This window comes from Castor canadensis, chromosome 13 (genome assembly GCF_047511655.1).
Source record: "Castor canadensis chromosome 13, mCasCan1.hap1v2, whole genome shotgun sequence".
NCBI lineage: Eukaryota > Metazoa > Chordata > Mammalia > Rodentia > Castoridae > Castor > Castor canadensis.
The window spans coordinates 7,578,245-7,596,930 of NC_133398.1; the positions used below are offsets into that span (position 1 = coordinate 7,578,245).

Consider the following 18,686-nt stretch of genomic DNA (forward strand, 5'->3'; position numbering starts at 1 on the left):
TGCTTTATATATACGTAAACATATAATGTGTAAATACATATGTATGCACATACACATTCCTGTGTACAAATGTATTCAGCTCTTCTGAATAATTTGAAAATAGGTTGCAAGTGTCATTCCCATTAACTTCAGTATGTATTTCCTTGTCAAAGTCATGGAATTAATGTTGACAAAATGCCGTTATCTAATACAGACCGTTTTCAAGTTTTGCCAATTATCCCAAAGTCCTTCGTGGCAAAAAATAAACACACAACTACATTTAGTATCAACATCCTGAAAGAGCTAAAAGAAAAAAAAGTTTCTTCAATATATCAATCTATATGCACTGGAATTTGTTATAAACAGAGCCTGGCTGTGTAAAAGAAGATAAGACTTCTTTATGATGGGTGTTTTATAAATGCATCACACCAGCCCAAAGCTCTCCTGTTTCTGGAACCTAATGTCAGGAATTCATTATGGAGGACAGAGAAAGGGAAGAGAATGGCCAGCTGTGATAAGAGCATGTAAGAAGCTGTGTGACTTAAAGAGATCTCTTGGCACTGAGGTAGATGACCAACCCTGATTATGCTCCTGCTGTTGTCACAGGAAGCTTGAAAAGGAGGGAAGAGCTCCCAGCACCTAGTGGGAAATCCCCAGAGCAACTCCACTCTGCTATACAGTGGGATATGTGGCATTTCTATCCTATTGAAATTGTTTCTTTCTCCTTTCCTTCCTTCTCTTTTTGGCAACACTGGGGTCTGAACTCAGGGCTTTGCACTTGTTAGGCATGGGCTCTACTACTTGAGCCACGCCTCCAGCCTTTTTCTGTTTTTTTCTGATAGTGTTCTGTTTTTGCCCAGGGCCACAAAACCATGAACCTCCTACCTACGCCTCCTGCATAGTCGGGATACAATTGTGTGCCACCATGCCTAACTTTTTCTTTGAGACAGGTCGTCTAACTTTTTGCCTGGGCTGGTCTCAAATCATGATCCTCTTGATCTCTGCTGGGATTACAGAGATGAGCCACCTGCCTGGCTTCTATTAGAATGTTCAATGCATCATCAAATTTGCTTAATGATATAGGACGATGATATGACAAAAATGTGGACACTCAGCCTGAGAAATGAGGTCAAGCTAGAGAGGAACAAGCAGACAAGTAAGCACTTGAGCTGAAAAGTGAATGCAGCCCTCAGCATTCTGCTGTCAGGAATCTGATGCTACTACCCATGTAGAGTTCCATCTCTTGGCTGGGATTCATGATCTCTGAGGCGACACTATCAGTGGGTATCAAAAACCTGGCCTCCCTATGCTTTTCTTTCTTGGTTTACCTTGAGAATCATCAGGAATACCAGCATCAAATGACAAACCCGAGACTGCTAACCACATCTAAAGGAAGAATATGAAAATACTGTAAATTACCACTATGGGGTAGTAAAAATTTGCAGTGAAAGAGACTCTAAACTGGGCATGGTGACTGACTCACTCCTATAATCCCACCACTCGGGAAGGTGAGGCAGATCAAAAGTTGGAGGCCAGCTTGGGCTACATGGTGAGACCCCCATCTCAAAACCAAACAAACAAAATAAGTTAAAAGAGACCCTAATATCAACTTGTCCAGTGGATTTTTTCAGTGTTAGAGATTAAAGTCAAGAGTCTCACACATGGCAAGCACACACTGTACTACTGAACTATACCCTAGACCCCAGTGACCTTTCACTCTTTCACATTTCTTTTTTTTTTTTTTTAAAGAGATGAGGGTCTTGCTGAACATGGTGGTACACTGCTGTAATCCCAACACTCAGGAGCCTGAGGCAGGAAGAACTGCAAATTCAAGATCAGACTGGAGTACCTTAAAAAACATAGTAACAATGAAAAAGAGTTGTATGTTGCCTGGGCAACAACAGCCCAACTCCTGGGCTCCATCAATTCTCTTGCCTTAGCCTCTTGAGTAGCTTGGACTAAAGGTGCAAGCCACCATACCTGGTTTCACATTTTATTTGTCTTTTTTTTGGGAGACAAAATCTTACTATGTAGCCCACCAAGGCCTTGATCTTGTGATCCTCCTTGCCTTTGCCTTGGAGTGCTGGGATTACAGGTGTGCACCAACACATTCAGCTTTATTTTTGAAAGGGAAATTTCTCCATTTCTAATCTTACATAAAACCCCATATATGCAGACATAAAGCAAAAATGCAGTGGCAGAGGGGATCCTAGAGCTCTATCAGGGTCCCGCTCAATGCTTGCACAAAACATGAGCAGCATGACAGGTGGGCACTGTTTCACTACTTCATACCATAGATTTTCAGTTATAACAGGCCAATTTTCCAGCAGAGGGTAGAAGTATCTAGAAGGAAATTTGCACAAAGCCTCCATCTGCTGAGTAACCAAGGACTGAGTTCCATCCACTTAACACCCTTCTTCTCCTGAAGTCAGTGCTTCCCAACCTGCCCCCTGGCATGGTATTTGGAAAATGACTCCATTTTAAGGCTTACATAGAAAAAAGTGCAACTGGCAAATGGTTGTGAAGACTCCACTCACTCCAGGCCCTGTCGAGAAGCCCCAAAAGCTAAAGGGGTGGGAATGCCCATCACAGCAGTAGGGAAGTTCTGCCCTGAGGAACTGCTACCAAGCACGATTTGAAACCTACAGCGACCATTCCAATTCTTTTCTTTTGGAGGTGGAGATACTGAGGTTCAGAGCAGTAAATGACCTATCCAGGCCACACAAACCTAAAAGTAAATGAAGTCCAGGTCTCCTGACTCCTCTCGTGTTCACTTCATTGTTTGCATTAACAGACTAGAATACTTTCACATCACTGGGGATCAAAACCAGGGCCTACACATGACAAGCAAGTGATCTACCACAGAGCTCTACCCCAGGCCCTCACATGTCTTGCTAGATAAAATAAGTCAGTTTTTGGTATATAATTCCAAAAAAGACCTTCACGGTGAAGGTCAAGACAACAGAATAAAAGCATATCACTCTATCCTGGACTTCTATACTACTGTGCCCCAAATGACTTAGAGCTCAAGAATGAGCTGAATGAGTTATAGATCAGCGATGGGTTTTTATGAAAAATCAACCTTTATTACTGATTTTTGGCACAGTAGTCAACAATTCATAGAATGGGTTGCTTCAAGCCATTCAAGAACATCAGTGAACACAGCCCTCCACAAAGCATTTAGTAGAGAGGAACAGATATGTGGCCACTGTCTTTGTAGTACACAAGAAAACCATCTTTCCATAGAAAAAGAAATCTCAACCTTTAGCTGAATAGCCAAGCTATATTTTGCAGTGGCTTTAGTCAGGAAAATTAGTCATCAATCATCACTCAGAACATGTAAAATGATTATAAAGCACTTCTTAATTCCTCCTGAACATTCTATTTAACCCAAATCATTGCTCAGCTCATGTACAATCTTACAAGTCACATCTCAGCCAATCTTGTTTTTTCTTTTTTTGTTATTGTTGTTTTTTGAGACAGGGTCTTGCTATGTTTCTGAGGGTGGCCTGGAACTTGCTATGTAGCACAGGCCAGCTTCAAACTCTTCCTGACTCAACCACCCAAGTTCTGGGATTACAGATGTGCACAACTATGCCCAGCTCTCAGCACAACTTAATTTGGGCTGAAAAAAAAAAAAATAACACCTGCTCTAGAGCATGCATCCACAAACATTCAGGGGCCAAATTCCAAATTAAGAAGACAAAAAGTGTTCATTTCATAGCCCCATGTTTCCACTCCCAACCCAGACACCCAGCTACTCTGATTCACTCTGGGACTCAGTTCATGCCTACATTACACATATGCTCTGAATTCAGAATTACCTCACAAGCTGAGAAAGCAAAAATCACCGTAACCCAGACTTGCATGTAAGGGATTAGCCTCAACCATTAAGTGATACTTTAAAGGGAATTTAGAGTCTTTTTGTGGGAATTCATGTGAATAGTGGAGTGGGAGTGAAAGTGGTGGGCTTGATTCCGCTCAGAGTGAAATGATTAAGATATCACCAACTTCCTGAAACATACTAGAGACAAAGGAAAAGATAAGAGTGGCAAAGGATGTAACCTCTTTTCATAACTTTTGCAAAAATCAGAAGGGCTGATTCCATTTCTTTATCATGGGGCACCATCAGGAGCTACTGAATCTGCTAAGAGACGGCAAAGATTTTGTGATCCATGAGAGATCTTCTCTACTTCTCTACTAGTCACAAGGTAGAAATATATAAAAACACACTGACAAATTTTCAAATCTAACATGACTTCTCGCAAGTTCAGCTGTCTTCAGTTGCTTTATTACTGCCTCTCTGCAACATAATGGTGATGGTGGATGACACAGTGGTCTCAGGAGCGCCAGAAGGAGGAAGTCAGAAAGCCCTTGGGGACAGGAATCTCCTTGCGTTGTAAACATTTCTGGTCAGGGAAAGATGAAGAACACAGAATAAGTATTTGAGAAAACTACTTCTAACATTTACAGTTGGAAGAAACTGAGGGACAGCAGTTTCAGGTCCTGAGAGGACCTGAAAGTCTGGAGGTAAGCCCGATGGATCTGTGTAAGGCTAGAGCAAATGAAGAGCTATTATTATGCCCAACCCAGCCTTGTCTCCCCACAGCCTGGCCTTATCATTACCATCACTGTTTTCCCAGTTGGGCTCCTGGTGGCTGAAACTCACTGGGCTATCTTGGCAGACCAACTACAGTTGTAAATCATTTGTCAAAATTAACTTTTGGAATTTTTTGGTAGTTGGAAACAGGGGAAGAGTCCAACTTAAAGTGTGTTCTCATAGAGAAAAGTAACCACACCTTCCCCAGACCCAGGACTGAGAAAAGAACCTTGGCCAACATGACAAAAAAGTGACCTGGTGAGAGATTCACTAAGTGTATTTCATTCATCTTTTAGGATAGCTGCCTCACAGGCAGTAGGGAAAATAATATGTAGAAAGAAGAGAAAAACGGCAGCGTTTAGTCCAAAGATCAAGAACAAAAAGCAGAGTTTAGAAAGACTGAGAGGAAAAGACTGTAATCAGTGTCTGCAGGACTAAGACTCGCCAGATACAGGTGCATTCCAGGCCAACAGTTCGAGTTCTGGGATAAGGACACCTTACCTCCAAGAACTGCTTCAGACGTATGAAAGAACCCATCTGTCCTGAGCTTGTGATGGCTTCAATTCTACAGGGAGAGAAAGAAACACATGAATCCCATCTGTGATACATATCTATCTTTTACAGAGATGATGGGTGATCAGCCCTGTTGATCGGGAATGAGGGCTGGATCCAGTGACTCACAGAGGTGTCTTTTAGGTCAAGGATGCTGTTGCTCTTCCAAATGGTCCCAGCCTTCTTTTCAAACAAAGGACAAAAGAGAGGAGAGCACTGTTCCTTTCTAAGGTCTTTATGATCTGGTAAGATCACAAAGGCCTTCCCCCCACTTGAAATGCTAAAGAGTTGAGAGGAAATAGAAGGGTACTTATACCACACCAGAGGCATGCAAACTGGGGGATAAATCAGGTTCTCTGACTGATTTAATGAAAGGACCTGACTCCTTGGTTTAATTCATGATTACATGTAACCACCATCTCAGATTATTCTTTTTTTTGGTGCTAGGGATTGAATCCAGGGCCTCACACATGCTAGACAAGTGCTCTAATATTCCCAGCCCAATGCCAGATATTTTGATTCAAGATCTTCCTAATTTGTGTTTTTGCTTGCCAACAATATTTAAGAGAGACTATCATTAGAATTCAAAAGCATTTACTCCAATATCAAAGGGAAAGACAAGAGCAGAAAGATGGCATTCTTTACATAGGCCTCCTCCCTTTCACAGTGCTCAGGACAGGAACTAAGGCCTTGTATGTACTAGGCAAGTGATCTGCTCCTGAGCTATACTCTAGCTCAGTAGAGGCACTTTCAATCCTAGTGAAAAATAGCCTGCAATAGCACTCAAGATTATCTGATGCCTGGCTCCTGAATATTATCTACTAAATCCTCATGGTCTGCTCAATGAGACCAATACCTGGGGAAGTAGTCCTCTTTGATGAGAAGTATCACTTTCCAGAACTGAACCTGGTACTGTTTCATGAGGGCATTTCCACACACCTGGAGGGAGACAAGTGCTATGAGAGCAGAGAACAAAAATCCATTCACAGAACAGATCTATGAAGCATAATCACTCACCCTTTTGCCTTTCACTCCTTTCAAAAATTTTTAAGCCTGGGCTATAAAGGGAGTTCATACCAGCCTGGGCTACAGAAAAAACAGTTGTTTTGTCTTTTTCTTTTAGTCATAACACTATCAACCTAGCTAACTTGGGAGAGAATGGAAAAATCCATCCTTCTTGGTGTAGGGGGGTAGCGCTCAGCAGTAGAGTGCTTGCCTAGCATGCACAACACTTGGAGTTTCAATCCTTGGCATTAAAAAAGAAAAGATGAGCACCGGTGACTCATGCCTGTAATCCTAGCTACTCAGGAGGCAGAGATCAGGAGGATCTTGGTTTGAAGCCAGTCCGGCAAATAATTCACAAGACCCTATTTCAAAAAACCCTTCACAAAAATAGGGCTGGTGGAGTGACTTAAGGTGTAGGCCCTGAGTTCAAGCCCCAGTACCACAGGAAAAAAAAAAAAAAAGAGAGACTCAGTGAGGCCCAGTGACTTGGTGGCTCACACCTGTAATCCTAGCTTCTTGGGAGGCTAGGATCCTTGGGAGGATTAAGGTTTGAAGCCAGCCTCAGCAAATAGTTCACAAGACCCTACCTTAAAATAACCAAACACAAAACAGGGCTGGCAGAGGCGCAAGTGGTAGAGTGCCTGCCTAGAAAGCTTGAGGTCCTGAGTTCAACCCCAGTACCACACACACAAAAATATACCAAGCAAAAAACTGCTGGCAGCCGGGCATTGGTGACTCATGCCTGTAATTCTAGCTACTCTGGAGGCAGAGATCAGGAGGATGGAGATTCAAAGCCAGCCTAGGAAAATAGTGCATAAGACCCCATCTTGAAAACACCAAACACAAAAAAAAGGCTGGTGGAGTGGCTCAAGTGGTAGAACGCCTGCCTATCAAGTGTGAGGCCCTGAGTTTAAAAAAAAAAAAAAAAATGTATCTCCTTTTCATAGAAACCCTCACCCTACAGTTGTGGCCCCTTAAGGGCAGAACTGTATGGCGCCTCCTAGATGGGGAGACACCTGATCCAAGCTAGCTCTTATTTTCTCTCTGGAAGTAGGATCAGAACAGTGAGATATTGGTCCAACCATACTGGGTGACCATACTGAGACTGAGTGATAGAGCCCAGGATGGCCAGCTCACTATGCATAGAGAGTCAGGGAAAGTTACTCTACAGAGCAAGAAAACGACAACCTGCAGGGACAGCAGTTATGAAAGATCATGTGCCAGCCCCCCAAGACTGTTTTGGTGTCTGGTATTATTCTAGTTCCTAGTTCAAGGCCTCATGAGATTCAATAGCCCAACCTACTCTTGGTTATAAAGTTATTTCTACTTTTTTTGTGTGTGTGTGGTGCTGGGGTTTGAATTCAGAGCCTACACCTTGAACCACTCCACCAGCCCTTTTTTGTGAAGGTTTTTTTTTGAGATAGGGTCTCACTAACTATTTGCCTGGGCTGGCTTCGAACTGTGACCCTCCTGATCTCTGCTTCCTGAGTATCTAGGATAACAGGCGTGAGCCACCGGCGCCTGGCTCTACTTTTTTTTTTTTTTAAAGAGTTATTTCTAAGTCCCTAAAACTAAATCCTCTTTTCACTTATGCTAAGAATGAACCATTTTCTTTTCTTTATAATGAAAAAACATTCCCACAGAGAAGGCAAGTACAATGGTTAGAAAAAGCTAGGTTTGTCTGATGGCTTGGGAAAAAATTTATGACACTGGCCTAATGCTGCTCACCTCCAGGCTCTATTTCCCTTTTGCTTCCCCATTCATGTCACCCAGTGTCCTAAAGCTACCTCCAACCATTGTGATTAACTGAATTACGTACCTCCAAAAAGTCAAACAGGAGGGTGGCTGTCACATCTGACAGAGGTTCCATGTTTAACATCTGTGCCAACCAGCGCCAGCCATGATTTAAGCCGTGAGGGTGAGTCTGGGAGGAAAGAAGCTTTGTCATGATTTGATCTTACTTTATTCAGAGATCTAAATTCTCAGGGTTCTCACTCAGTCATTACCAAGTAGACAAGAGCCCCAGGTCATCTAGCTTTAGCATATGCCTATGGCACTACTGGGAGGTGGGAGAATCTTTAAGAAGTGGGGCCTAGTGGACAAAGTTAGGTTATTGGGGATGTACCCTTGAAGGGGATATTAGGATCCTGGCCCCTTCCTGTCTCTCTCTTTCACTTCCTGGCTGACATAAGGTGAGCAGCTTTGACTACCACATGCTTCTGTCATGATGTACTGCCTCAACAAAGGTTCAAAGCAACAGTACCAAGGCCTGCAACCTCTGAAAGTATAAGCCAAAATAAACATTTCTCCCTGTAAGTCATTTATTTTGAGTATTTTTTTTACAGTAACAGAAAACTAACTAACACAAAGGCCAATATTTGCTGTGGGTGGCATATACTAACATGGACTGAGATCCAATGTTTCCTTATTGACAGTAAACCTTTTCTACCTACCACTTGTTGGTTTCCATATGGCCACCGGAGCTGGATAATGGCAGCATAGAGACGGATCATCCCAGACATGCGTTTTAGAAAGTTGTCCTGCTGTTCCATCTTGGAATCCTTCACTTGGTAGCCAAGCATCCTACATAGGAAGATAAACTCTAATGTGACAAGGTGAAATGAAGGTGACAAATCAGAGAATTCTCTTTATGATTAAAAGTAAAACATATTAAAAAAAAAAGTAAAACATAATATTACTACTACATTTTGTATTATTGATACATTATTACATATTATTACATCTGTAGAATACTTTGTTTACAAGGCATTTATATACATTGTCAAATATATGTTTTACCCTGCAAGGTAAATTCACAGGTAAACTCAGGAGGTAACAGATATCATCACCCCACATAAATAAGGAAATTGATACTTGAGGAGGTTAAATGATTTATGCATTCAATGAAAAGCAGGAATCAATTCTAAGACCACTGAATTCTAGATCTAGTGTTCTTTCCAGTAAAATATATTGATTATTGGTTCCTAAATCCACAAATCCCAAAAGCTGTCCAGTTTGCATGAAAGACATTATATTTCTGACAGAACATTCAAAGTACATAGGAAGAGTTGTACCAAGTGGTAGGGCACCTGCCTAGCCCTGAGTTCAAGCCCTAGTACCATTAAAAAACAAAAAAAAAAAGAGGAGCTGTGAGGAGGAGGAAAAACAAATTCCAATTCTATCTATAGTCTCTTAATTTCCCTAGGGAGAATAACTGAGGAGAAAAACAACTTCACCGCTGATAGTCCTCCAAAGCCATCCCCTCCTTGAAAGCTGGGTAGAAAGGAACAGAGTAAGGACACTTCTTGTGGAGATGAGCAAGAATGAGGTCCCCCACTCTGGGGTGGAGCTCCCAGATCCCTGACGCCACCACAGCAATAGGAAATGCTGCTTCATGGTGAGAGGCCACTTCTTCCTCGCCTTGTTTCTGGGAACACAGAGATGGGCAGAATTTTAAATTAACACCTGAGAAAGGCTTCATGTTGTACACAAGCCTCTTCTTCCCCTACCTCTGGGAACAAGGTTTCTTACCACAAATTTCTCTGCCAGTTTGTACTGGACAAAGTACAACCCTTGTGGGTTAAGTGTGACAGACACAGAGCGCCCACCAGATTGCACAGGCTTTCCAGATAGAAGGCTGTGGATCTTGTCAAAGACCTCCTTCAGCTTTGAGCCTGGGTATGAGAGAGAGGAAGTCAATAAAAAGATACAACTGCATGTCACTCTCCTTTTCAACATGTGATAACAAAGCATCTACAAAAGTGCAGCTGTACAACCTTATAGATGTTCAGAGTCTAAAACCAAAACATTGGTAAAGCAGAAAATGACAACCAAATTCATGCTGTAGTGGATGCAAAAGTACACAGGTCGTGGCACTACTCAAAAGGATTCCCTTATTTGGGAATGACTAATTCTGAAACTGACACAGAAGACAGAGATAAAGAAAAAAGGCATCAAGTAGTGTTTCAGACCTCAGGGCTTTGGTATATATTCCTAGAATCAGTCACATCTTAGGAAGAATCTTCTCAAGCATCTTTCATTTCATGGTGATGTTTCCTCCTCTCGGGGCCTGCCTTCCTCCATCTTCAGAGATATAGGAATGGATTCCTGCTATGGTTTAAATTGGATTTTACATGTTCACCAAAGGTCCACACGGTAAAGACTTGCTCCCCAGCTTGGCACTGTTGGGAGGTGGGAGAAACTTTTAAGAGGTGGGGCTTAGTGGGAGGTTTTCAGTTCATTCTGGGCTTGCCTTTGAAGGGGCCTCTGGGACCCTGATTTCTTCCTCTCTTTTTGACTACCTGGCCATCAGGTGAGCAGTTTTGCCATGCCACAGTACCCCTGCTATGATATGCCAAAACTCACAGGCCAACTGATTATGGGATTGAAACCTCAAAAAAAAACTGTGAGCCAAAATAAACCTTTTCCCTTTATAAGCTGATAATCTTAGGTATTGTTACCATAATGAAAAGCTAACTACCACAGTTCCTAATAGCTGTATTTGTATAAATAAACCACACCAGCTATAGTTAGATTATGGTAGTCAAGCTTAGTGAATCAGCCAACTAAGAGTCAATTCCTTGAAGTGGCTGGTCCTTCAACACTGTCTCACAGGCAGTAGTGGGGCTTTATATCTGCCATGTGGCTCAAAAAAAAAAAAACAAAACCAAAAACAAACAAAGAAAAATCTGTACATCTGATGGAGATGTACAGAGGAAAGATGAGATAAGAGAAAAACAGAATGTTCCTAGTTCCTGAGACCTAGTTTCCCCATCTCTATTCCTGCTACCATATTCTGTGAAAATACCCTTTTATTCTTAAACACCTTTTTTTCATTACTTAAACAGATCTGAATTAATTTTCATTACTCCAGTACTTGTGATCAAAGTTTAACACAGCAACTCCAGTTGAGAAATACTTTGCAAAGTATCCTAATCACTTCAGAAATGTTACAATAGTCTCAGAAATATCCTCCACAAATACCCTGGTTTCAGAAGGGAACCAAGAATCAAATATTCAAACATCATAGGAACCCCAAGACAAATAATCCCAAAAAGTCAGAGACCCAGATCTTACTGAGATGTTAAAATATGTATATTTCCATACTCAATTCCTGACTCATATTCTTGCCAAGTCATATTCTATTGCTGTATTACTGACAGTTTCAAAGGACTCCATTGGCCAAATCCCCTATTCAGCCCTCTTTTCCGTGCTTCTCCACCCCTATGCCTGACATGGCCTCCCACATCCTCTTGCCCATGTCCTCATTTAAATTCTCCTCCAAATCTAACTGCTCGTGGACCTGGGCCTTTCTTTAAAAGAAAGGAAGGAGATCATTCTTCCTCTCACCCATTCAGTACTTTCTGAGCACTTAATTGCAGAGCATGCCTTGTGTTCTGACCAGACTGGAAGCTATCAACAAGCTTATAGTGATAAGGGAAGTCACAGGGATAAAGCCAATAATTTTTTTTTTTCAGTACTGGAGTTTGAACTCAGGCCTACACCTTGAACAACTCCACCAGCCATTTTTTGTGATGGGCTTTTTCGAGATAGGGTCTTGCGAACTATTTACCAGGGCTGGCTTTTAACCTCAATCCTTTTGAACCTCTGCCTCCTGAATAGCTAGGATTACAGGCATGAGCCACTAGCTCCTGGCTAAGAAATATTTTTTTTTAAAGGCAATATTTAGAAAACATAGCTGGGCACAGTTCTCATGCCTCTAAACCTAGCTACCTGAAAGGTGTAAATTAGGAGGATTGAGGTTTGAGGCCAGCCCAGGCAAAAAATTCCCAAGACCCCATCTCAACCAATGAAAGTTAGGCTTGATGGCACATTCCTGTCATCCCAGCAATGCAGCAATTAGGGTAGGTAGGATGAGGAGAACTGGGGAGTATCAGCAGATATCTAGGAAATACCTACAATTAAGGTCTGAATAGAGACAGACCTGGAAAATAATGCCATGACAGAGGCAGAATTGCCAAGTTTCATAGGGGAGGGAGTATTCCACAGTACCAAATGGAAAGGTGAGGAAGATTAGAAAGTAGGATGAGAAGGTAGAGGATCAAAGAAAATGTATGTTAGATGTGGATGACTCAGGCATGTTGAAAGCCTGTAACAGAGAGCAGTCACAGAAGCCAGCAGAGAAAGGCCATAGTGATGAATGGTCTTAGGGAGACAGAAGAGATGGGAATAAGAGCAGACTTGTAGAAGGGTAGGCTCAGGCAGAAAGGCCTCAGCTCTGAAACAGGAAACTAAACGGTAAATATAGCCAGGAGGTATAGAAGGGGCAGGTCTCTGAGGAGCTCACACTGCATCTCCATTTCCCTGCTGCACTGGAGGCAAGGCTGTGTGCAATAACAGGTGAGAATGAAAGATAAGCTAAGGAGAGCAAGTGAATGTGTGGAGTGGATGTCTAGACCACCTCTACCCCTTTGCTGTTGTTATTAAAGCAAATAGCACTTTAAATTCCACAATGTAATATGTGTTTATTTATACTTTGCCCTGATCTACAAAGAATTTTAGGCAACAAAGTGATGTGTAAGTTTTGTCACATGGCCCCCTGAGGGTAGGAATAGCAATGTTCCTATGCTTTTTTGGTGACAAGTTAATGAGGTACTTGAGGGCAGCTCCACAGTTGTGCAGGCTCCCCCACCATTTGGTGGCCTCCTCATCAACAGCTGTATAAAAAACAAACCTCTGGTTCTAAAGAAGGGTATTTCCCAATTCAGTTCTTACTCTATGTCTGCCTCTAGAGAGAAAAGAAACACATCCTAAAGCTTGGAATTTAGAAAAGCTAATGTTGTAGAACAAATGCAAAGCAAAGACCACAAGTCACATCTTAGGTTCCTTTTTTTTTTTTGGTACTGGAGTTTGAATTCAGGGCCTACACCTTGAGCCATTCCACCAGCCCTTTTTTTTGTGAGGGGTTTTTTGAGATAGTCTCTCTCAAACTATTTGCCCATGCTGGATTCAAACTTTGATCCTCCTTATCTCTGCCACCAGAGATAAGTGTGAGCCACCAGTGCCTGGCCTAGGTTCCCATTATGATGTTTGCAAAAATAACTTCAACTTTACAGCTAAGAGTCAGCCCTGTGTGGCTCAGTGGCAGACCACTTGCCTACCATGCTTGAGACCTTGGGTCAAATCCCCATCACTGCTAAAAAAACAAAAACAGGTCTGGAAGAGCGGCTCAAGTGGTAGGTACTTGGCTGGCAAGCACAAGGCCTTGAGTTCAAACACCAGCATTGCCATAAATAAATAAACAAATAAATAAATAAATAAATAAAAATTTAAAAAACCATCCTTAAATAATTTAGTGTAATTTACTATTAATGCATAGCTTAGGGAGGTGGGGGGGGAGAGGGGGGCGGTGGGCAGTGGGGAGAAATGGCCCAAACAATGTATACACATATGAATAAATAAATAAACAATAAAAAAATGGATAGCTTATTAAAGTCATCAAAAGCTATGTGTTAAGGAGGAAAAAAGGGGAGAAAAATAGGATGCATACAGTTTATAAATATCTGATATAACTACCAACATTTTTTGAACACACTCTTTTTATAGGAACCTTACAGCTAAGTAGATTTGTAGTCTGAAAGAGTAAGACAATGAAGCAGAGTCACATTCTCAATCCCCTGACGCACCTGCAATGGTGGAGATTTGGCTCACTGGGATGGTGGCAGCTTTCTGCAGGTCCATCTTTATTTTTTTGGTCTGCCAGAAGAGAACAGTGAGAAGGCAGATGGAGTTTTGAAGGGTTGAGGAGATGCCTTTAGGACTAGGGAATGTGGTATGCCAGCAACATTCCTTTGGGACTTAAGGTTGTGGGGAACCACCCATAGAATTCTTGCGATCCAGCTATCCCTACCTGACTATCTTTGCTGTTGGTCAGACCCTCAAAGGCCAACACACACTGGGCAGAAGCATCCTGCAGCTGCTGGTACCACTGCATTGTACTGTCTTGTACCTTCACCTGGAGGTCTGAGGAACAAAAGACAGGCTTGAAAAGCAGCTAGTGCTTATCGAACATGTTATATGAACTAAGAATGTTCTACTCACTTTATTATATATTAACTGCTGTAGTGGTCACAATAACATGCTAAGCAGATACTATTTTTTTTTTTAATTTTTTTAGTGGTACTGGAGTTTGAACTCAGGGCCCCATGCTTGCTAGACACACACCCTACAACTTAAGGCATCCACCAGCCCCCTAGACTTTTTAAAATTTACTTTTCCTAGCAGTACTGGGGATTGAACAGCAGATACTATTATTAAGTCCATTTTGTGTATAAACAAACAAGCACAGAAAGGTTAAGTGATTTGCCAAGGTCACATTGCTAGTCAGTAAAAATAGATTCAAACTTATGTGGCTCTAGAGCCCAAATGTTACACTGATTTTCATACATATTAAGTGAACGTATCTGTATGTATTTATTTAAAATACTCAGTTGCAGCAATACTTAGAGTAATACAGCAACTAGAATTACACAGACTTTCTAGTCTTTGAGGAAAGTGTTTGAATGTGAAATCAGGTTCCACATCAACCAAAACTGAGCATAATCATTACGCAAAAGTTTTGATTAATTGCTCCATTCTGTAGCTTAACACATTCTCACTTTTCACCAACTGAAATACACTGAGTTAAAGGACTGTATCCACACCAAAACCCACCTTCATTCTGTGTCCATCCTGGGCCCTGGCTGGGAGCAGGGGACGGTGCATGGGCCCCTGACCCTTGCTGCATCTGTGATTCTTGCAGCTTGACCTGGGCCTCCTCTTCATCCTGTTGCTTCTTGTCCTCACAGGCTCTGGTGATCTCCTGCCCCAAGTTTGTGAGGAGGTCCCTCATTTCTTGAAGGGCTTGCTCAGCCTCAGCTTGGTTTTCTGCTGTGGGGTAGCCACTCTGTCAGAGGGACACAGACAGTGCTAAGTGCCCATTTTCTAGGTACTCCATTGGACCAATGGATTACCTACATTCAGTACACTGACGCTAGCTGAATTCTGTCCACTTTGAGATTTAATGCCAAATCCTAAGCATAAATTTTGTACGTTATCACCAACACTGGCCAGATTAAATTTTTAAGAGTTTGTGACAAAAATGATAGTCTTAGCCAAGAGTGGTGGTACACACCTGTAATCCCAGTATTAAGGAGGCTGAGGCAGGAGAATTATGAGTTCCACTCCAGCATGGGCTACATAGTAAGACCATATCTCAATAAAAAAAACAAAACAAAAAGATAATTTTAATTTGCAGTGTTACAGTAATGATGATTTTGAACTTATTTTCATATTTATTGGAAAAATCTTAGCTTTTTTTTTTTTTCCTGCAGTACTGGGGTTTTGTGGTGGGTATTCGAGATAGGGTCTCTCAAACTATTTGCCCTAGCTGGCTTCGAACTGAGATCCTCCTGATCTTTGCCTCCTAAGTGGTTAGGATTACAGGTGCAAGCCACTGGCACCCAGGTTATTTTAGCTTTTAAAAATTACTTGTCCTGTCCTTTGGCTGTTTTTTTCCTCCCTCCCTTTCTGTGGTCGTCCTTCCCTCCCTCTCTTCATCCCTTCCTTTCTTTCTTTCCTTACTGGAGATTGAACTCAGGGCCTTGTGTTTACTAGGGAAGTGCTCTACTACTTGACCCACATTCCCAGTCCTGCTCACTGTTTATATGATGGGAACAGAAAGTGACAGTGACTTAACTTTTTTCCATAAAATTGCAAAAGCACTCTTCGTATCAAGGACTTTTGTATGCTATAAACATTACATGTTTCCTAATTAAAATGTCTTTAGTTTTTATGAACTTGGGCTGGTTGAATGGCTCAAGCTGTAAAAGTGCCTGTCTAGGAAGTGTGAAGCCCTAAGTGCAAACCCTAGTACCACTAAAAAAAAAAAAAAAAAAAATTATGCATTCATATCTATCCTTTTCCTTTATGACGTTTGTTCTTGTTATACTTACCTATGGCCTCTGCATCATAGTATTACTGAAATATTCACCTAATTTTTTTTTCCACTGAACTTAATGATTTCTTTACTTTTTTTGGTGGCATTGGGATTTGAACTCAGGGCCTCACACTTGCTAGGCAGGCACTCTTACTGCTTGAGCCACTCTGACAGCCCTTTTTTGTGATGTGTTTTTCGAGATAGGGTCCCTTGAACTATTTTCCCGGGCTGGCTTTGAAACTAAATCCTCCTGATCGCTTTTTCCAGTGGTATGAGCTACTGGTAGCCAGCATGACTTCTTTCTTTTGATCTCTTTGGTTTTGCATATAAATAACTAAGAACTAAAGAATAAGTTGAAAGTATGTTTTAGCTTTCTATATGAAGAATCTTTGTCCCATTGATTTATTTTATTTTATTCTGTGGTGCTGAGGATTGAATCCAAGGCTAGGCAAGTGCTCTATCACTGAACTACATTGTCAGCTCTTACTCCACTGATTAAAAGTGATACAGTGGGAGTGGGAGGATAGAGGTGACCCAAACAATGTATATACATGTGAGTAAATGTAAAAACAATAAAAAAAAAAAATCTCCAAAGGCAATCAAAAAAAAGTGATACCAAGCTGGAGTACAACTTAGTGGCAGAGAACCTGATTACGATGTGCAAGGCCTGGGTATGAATATCAGTTCTGCAAAAGCTAATATGCATATACACACAATTGTACCTTTATACAGTCAAAATGTACAGCATAAAAACATTTCTGGCAATGATGGGCTGCATGTACAGCAGTGATCCCATAAGATTATATCATGTGGGCTGGCATGTAGCTCAGTTGTGGAGCACTTTCTCTCATACATGAGGCCCTGGGTTCAATGCCAAGCACGAAAGGATGGAAAAAAAAAAAAAAAGATCAGCTCACATTGACACAAAGGTGAATCACTCCAGGCACTGGTGGCTTACACCTGAAATCCTAGCTACTCGGGAAGGCAGAAACTAGGAGGACTGCGGTTTGAGGCCAGCCCAGGCAAACAGTTTATGAGACCCGATCTCGAAAATATCCAAAAATGGTGAAGTGGCTTAGGTGGCAGAGTACCTGCCTAGCAAACGTGAGTTCAAACCCTGGTAACTACCCCCCTACAAAAAGCTATGAAAGTTCCTAACATATTTCTCCAAATACATCCATGCTATTAAGTGATAATGATTATACACTGACAATATATTAATCACCTATAAAAATTACATCTTAGCCGGGCACCGGTGGCTCACGCCTATAATTGTAGCTTCTCAGGAGACAGAGATCAGGAGGACTGAGGTTCAAAGCCAGCTGGGCAAATAGTTCACAAGACCCTACCTCAAAAACACCCCTACAAAAAAAGGACTGGCGAAGTGGCTCAAGGGGTAAAAGCACCTGCCTAGCAAACAGGAGGACCTGAGTTTAAACCCCAGTGCTGCCAAAAAAAAAAAAAAAAAGGAAAAAAAAATTTATCTTCTCCTGGTCTTGCTATTTGATTCCACTAATTCTGCTGTCTGTTTCTAGGTGAGAACAAATTGCTTTAACTGTAGTATTAGAAAATGTTTTTAGCTGGGCACCAGTGGCTCATGCCTATAATCATGGCTTCTCAGGAGGAAGAGATCAGAAGGATCTCAATTTGAAGCCAGCCTGGGCAAATAGTACGAGAGACCCTACCTTAAAAAAAAAAAATCACAAAAAAAGGGGCTGGTGAAGTGGCTCAAGTGGAAGCCCTGAGTTCAAGCCCCAGTACTGCCAAAAAAAAAAAAGAAAAAGAAAGAAAATGTTTTTATATACTCAGGTTTGGTGGTGGTGGTGGTACAACCCTGTAAATACAGCATGTTTGAGGTAGCGGCATTACAAGTTTCACGTCAGCCTAAGCTACGCAGTGAGGCTCTGTCTCAACAAACAAACAAAAATGTTTTATATTTGATCATGCAGGTCCTCCATCATTAGTCTTGTTTTCAGATAGTACAACATATTTTTGAACAAATATGATACCTTACTTTATTAAAGATTTTCAATACAATCATTTAAGTCTAATTTAATAAATCAAATGAAGTTTTGGACTTTTATTATTTAAATCATACATTTACTGTTGGTTTATTTCTAAGTATTTTATAATCCATTATTTTTGAAAGGGGGCAGAAGTGATGGCAACATTCTGTAATCCTAGCTTCTGAAAGTTTATAGCAGAAGTATCTTGAGGTCCAGGCCATCCCAGGCCACATAGTAAGACCCTTTCTCCAACAAAAAAAAAAAAATTAGGGCTGGGGGTACGGTTCAAATGGCCGAGTTCAAACCCCAGTACTGCTAAGGGGCGGAAAAAAAAAGTGTCTCAAGTGGTAGAATATCTGCCTAGCAAGTGTGAGGTTCTGAGTTAACCTGAAGTATGCCACCCCCTCAAAAAAAAAAAAAAAAAAAAAAAGGAAGGTTGTTGAAGAATAACAAAGTATAAGATCCTTCTAAAAATGGCATTGAAAATACACTGTTGGCCAGGTACAGTGGTTCACACCTGTAATCCTAGCTACCTGGTAGGTGGAGGAGATTGGGAAGATCAGAGGCCAGCACAGACAAAAAGTTCACAAGACTCCAGCTTAACCAA

General features: G+C 41.5%; 1 protein-coding gene across 1 annotated transcript in view; it reads right to left on the minus strand.

The window, feature by feature from the left end:
- Positions 1 to 3,039: 3,039 nt before the first annotated feature.
- The window catches only part of Gle1 (GLE1 RNA export mediator), a 32,958-nt gene continuing 17,311 nt past the window's right edge, over positions 3,040 to 18,686 (minus strand). Inside the window, exons 7-16 of the mRNA XM_020164324.2 lie at positions 14,810 to 15,041; positions 14,007 to 14,119; positions 13,783 to 13,852; positions 9,668 to 9,810; positions 9,373 to 9,563; positions 8,590 to 8,719; positions 7,956 to 8,060; positions 5,988 to 6,070; positions 5,081 to 5,144; positions 3,040 to 4,388 (exon numbers count right to left, since the gene is read on the minus strand). Of these exons, the coding sequence (XP_020019913.2) occupies positions 4,320 to 4,388; positions 5,081 to 5,144; positions 5,988 to 6,070; positions 7,956 to 8,060; positions 8,590 to 8,719; positions 9,373 to 9,563; positions 9,668 to 9,810; positions 13,783 to 13,852; positions 14,007 to 14,119; positions 14,810 to 15,041 (1,200 nt within the window). The 3' untranslated portion in view covers positions 3,040 to 4,319. The remainder of the gene's footprint in view (positions 4,389 to 5,080; positions 5,145 to 5,987; positions 6,071 to 7,955; positions 8,061 to 8,589; positions 8,720 to 9,372; positions 9,564 to 9,667; positions 9,811 to 13,782; positions 13,853 to 14,006; positions 14,120 to 14,809; positions 15,042 to 18,686) is intronic.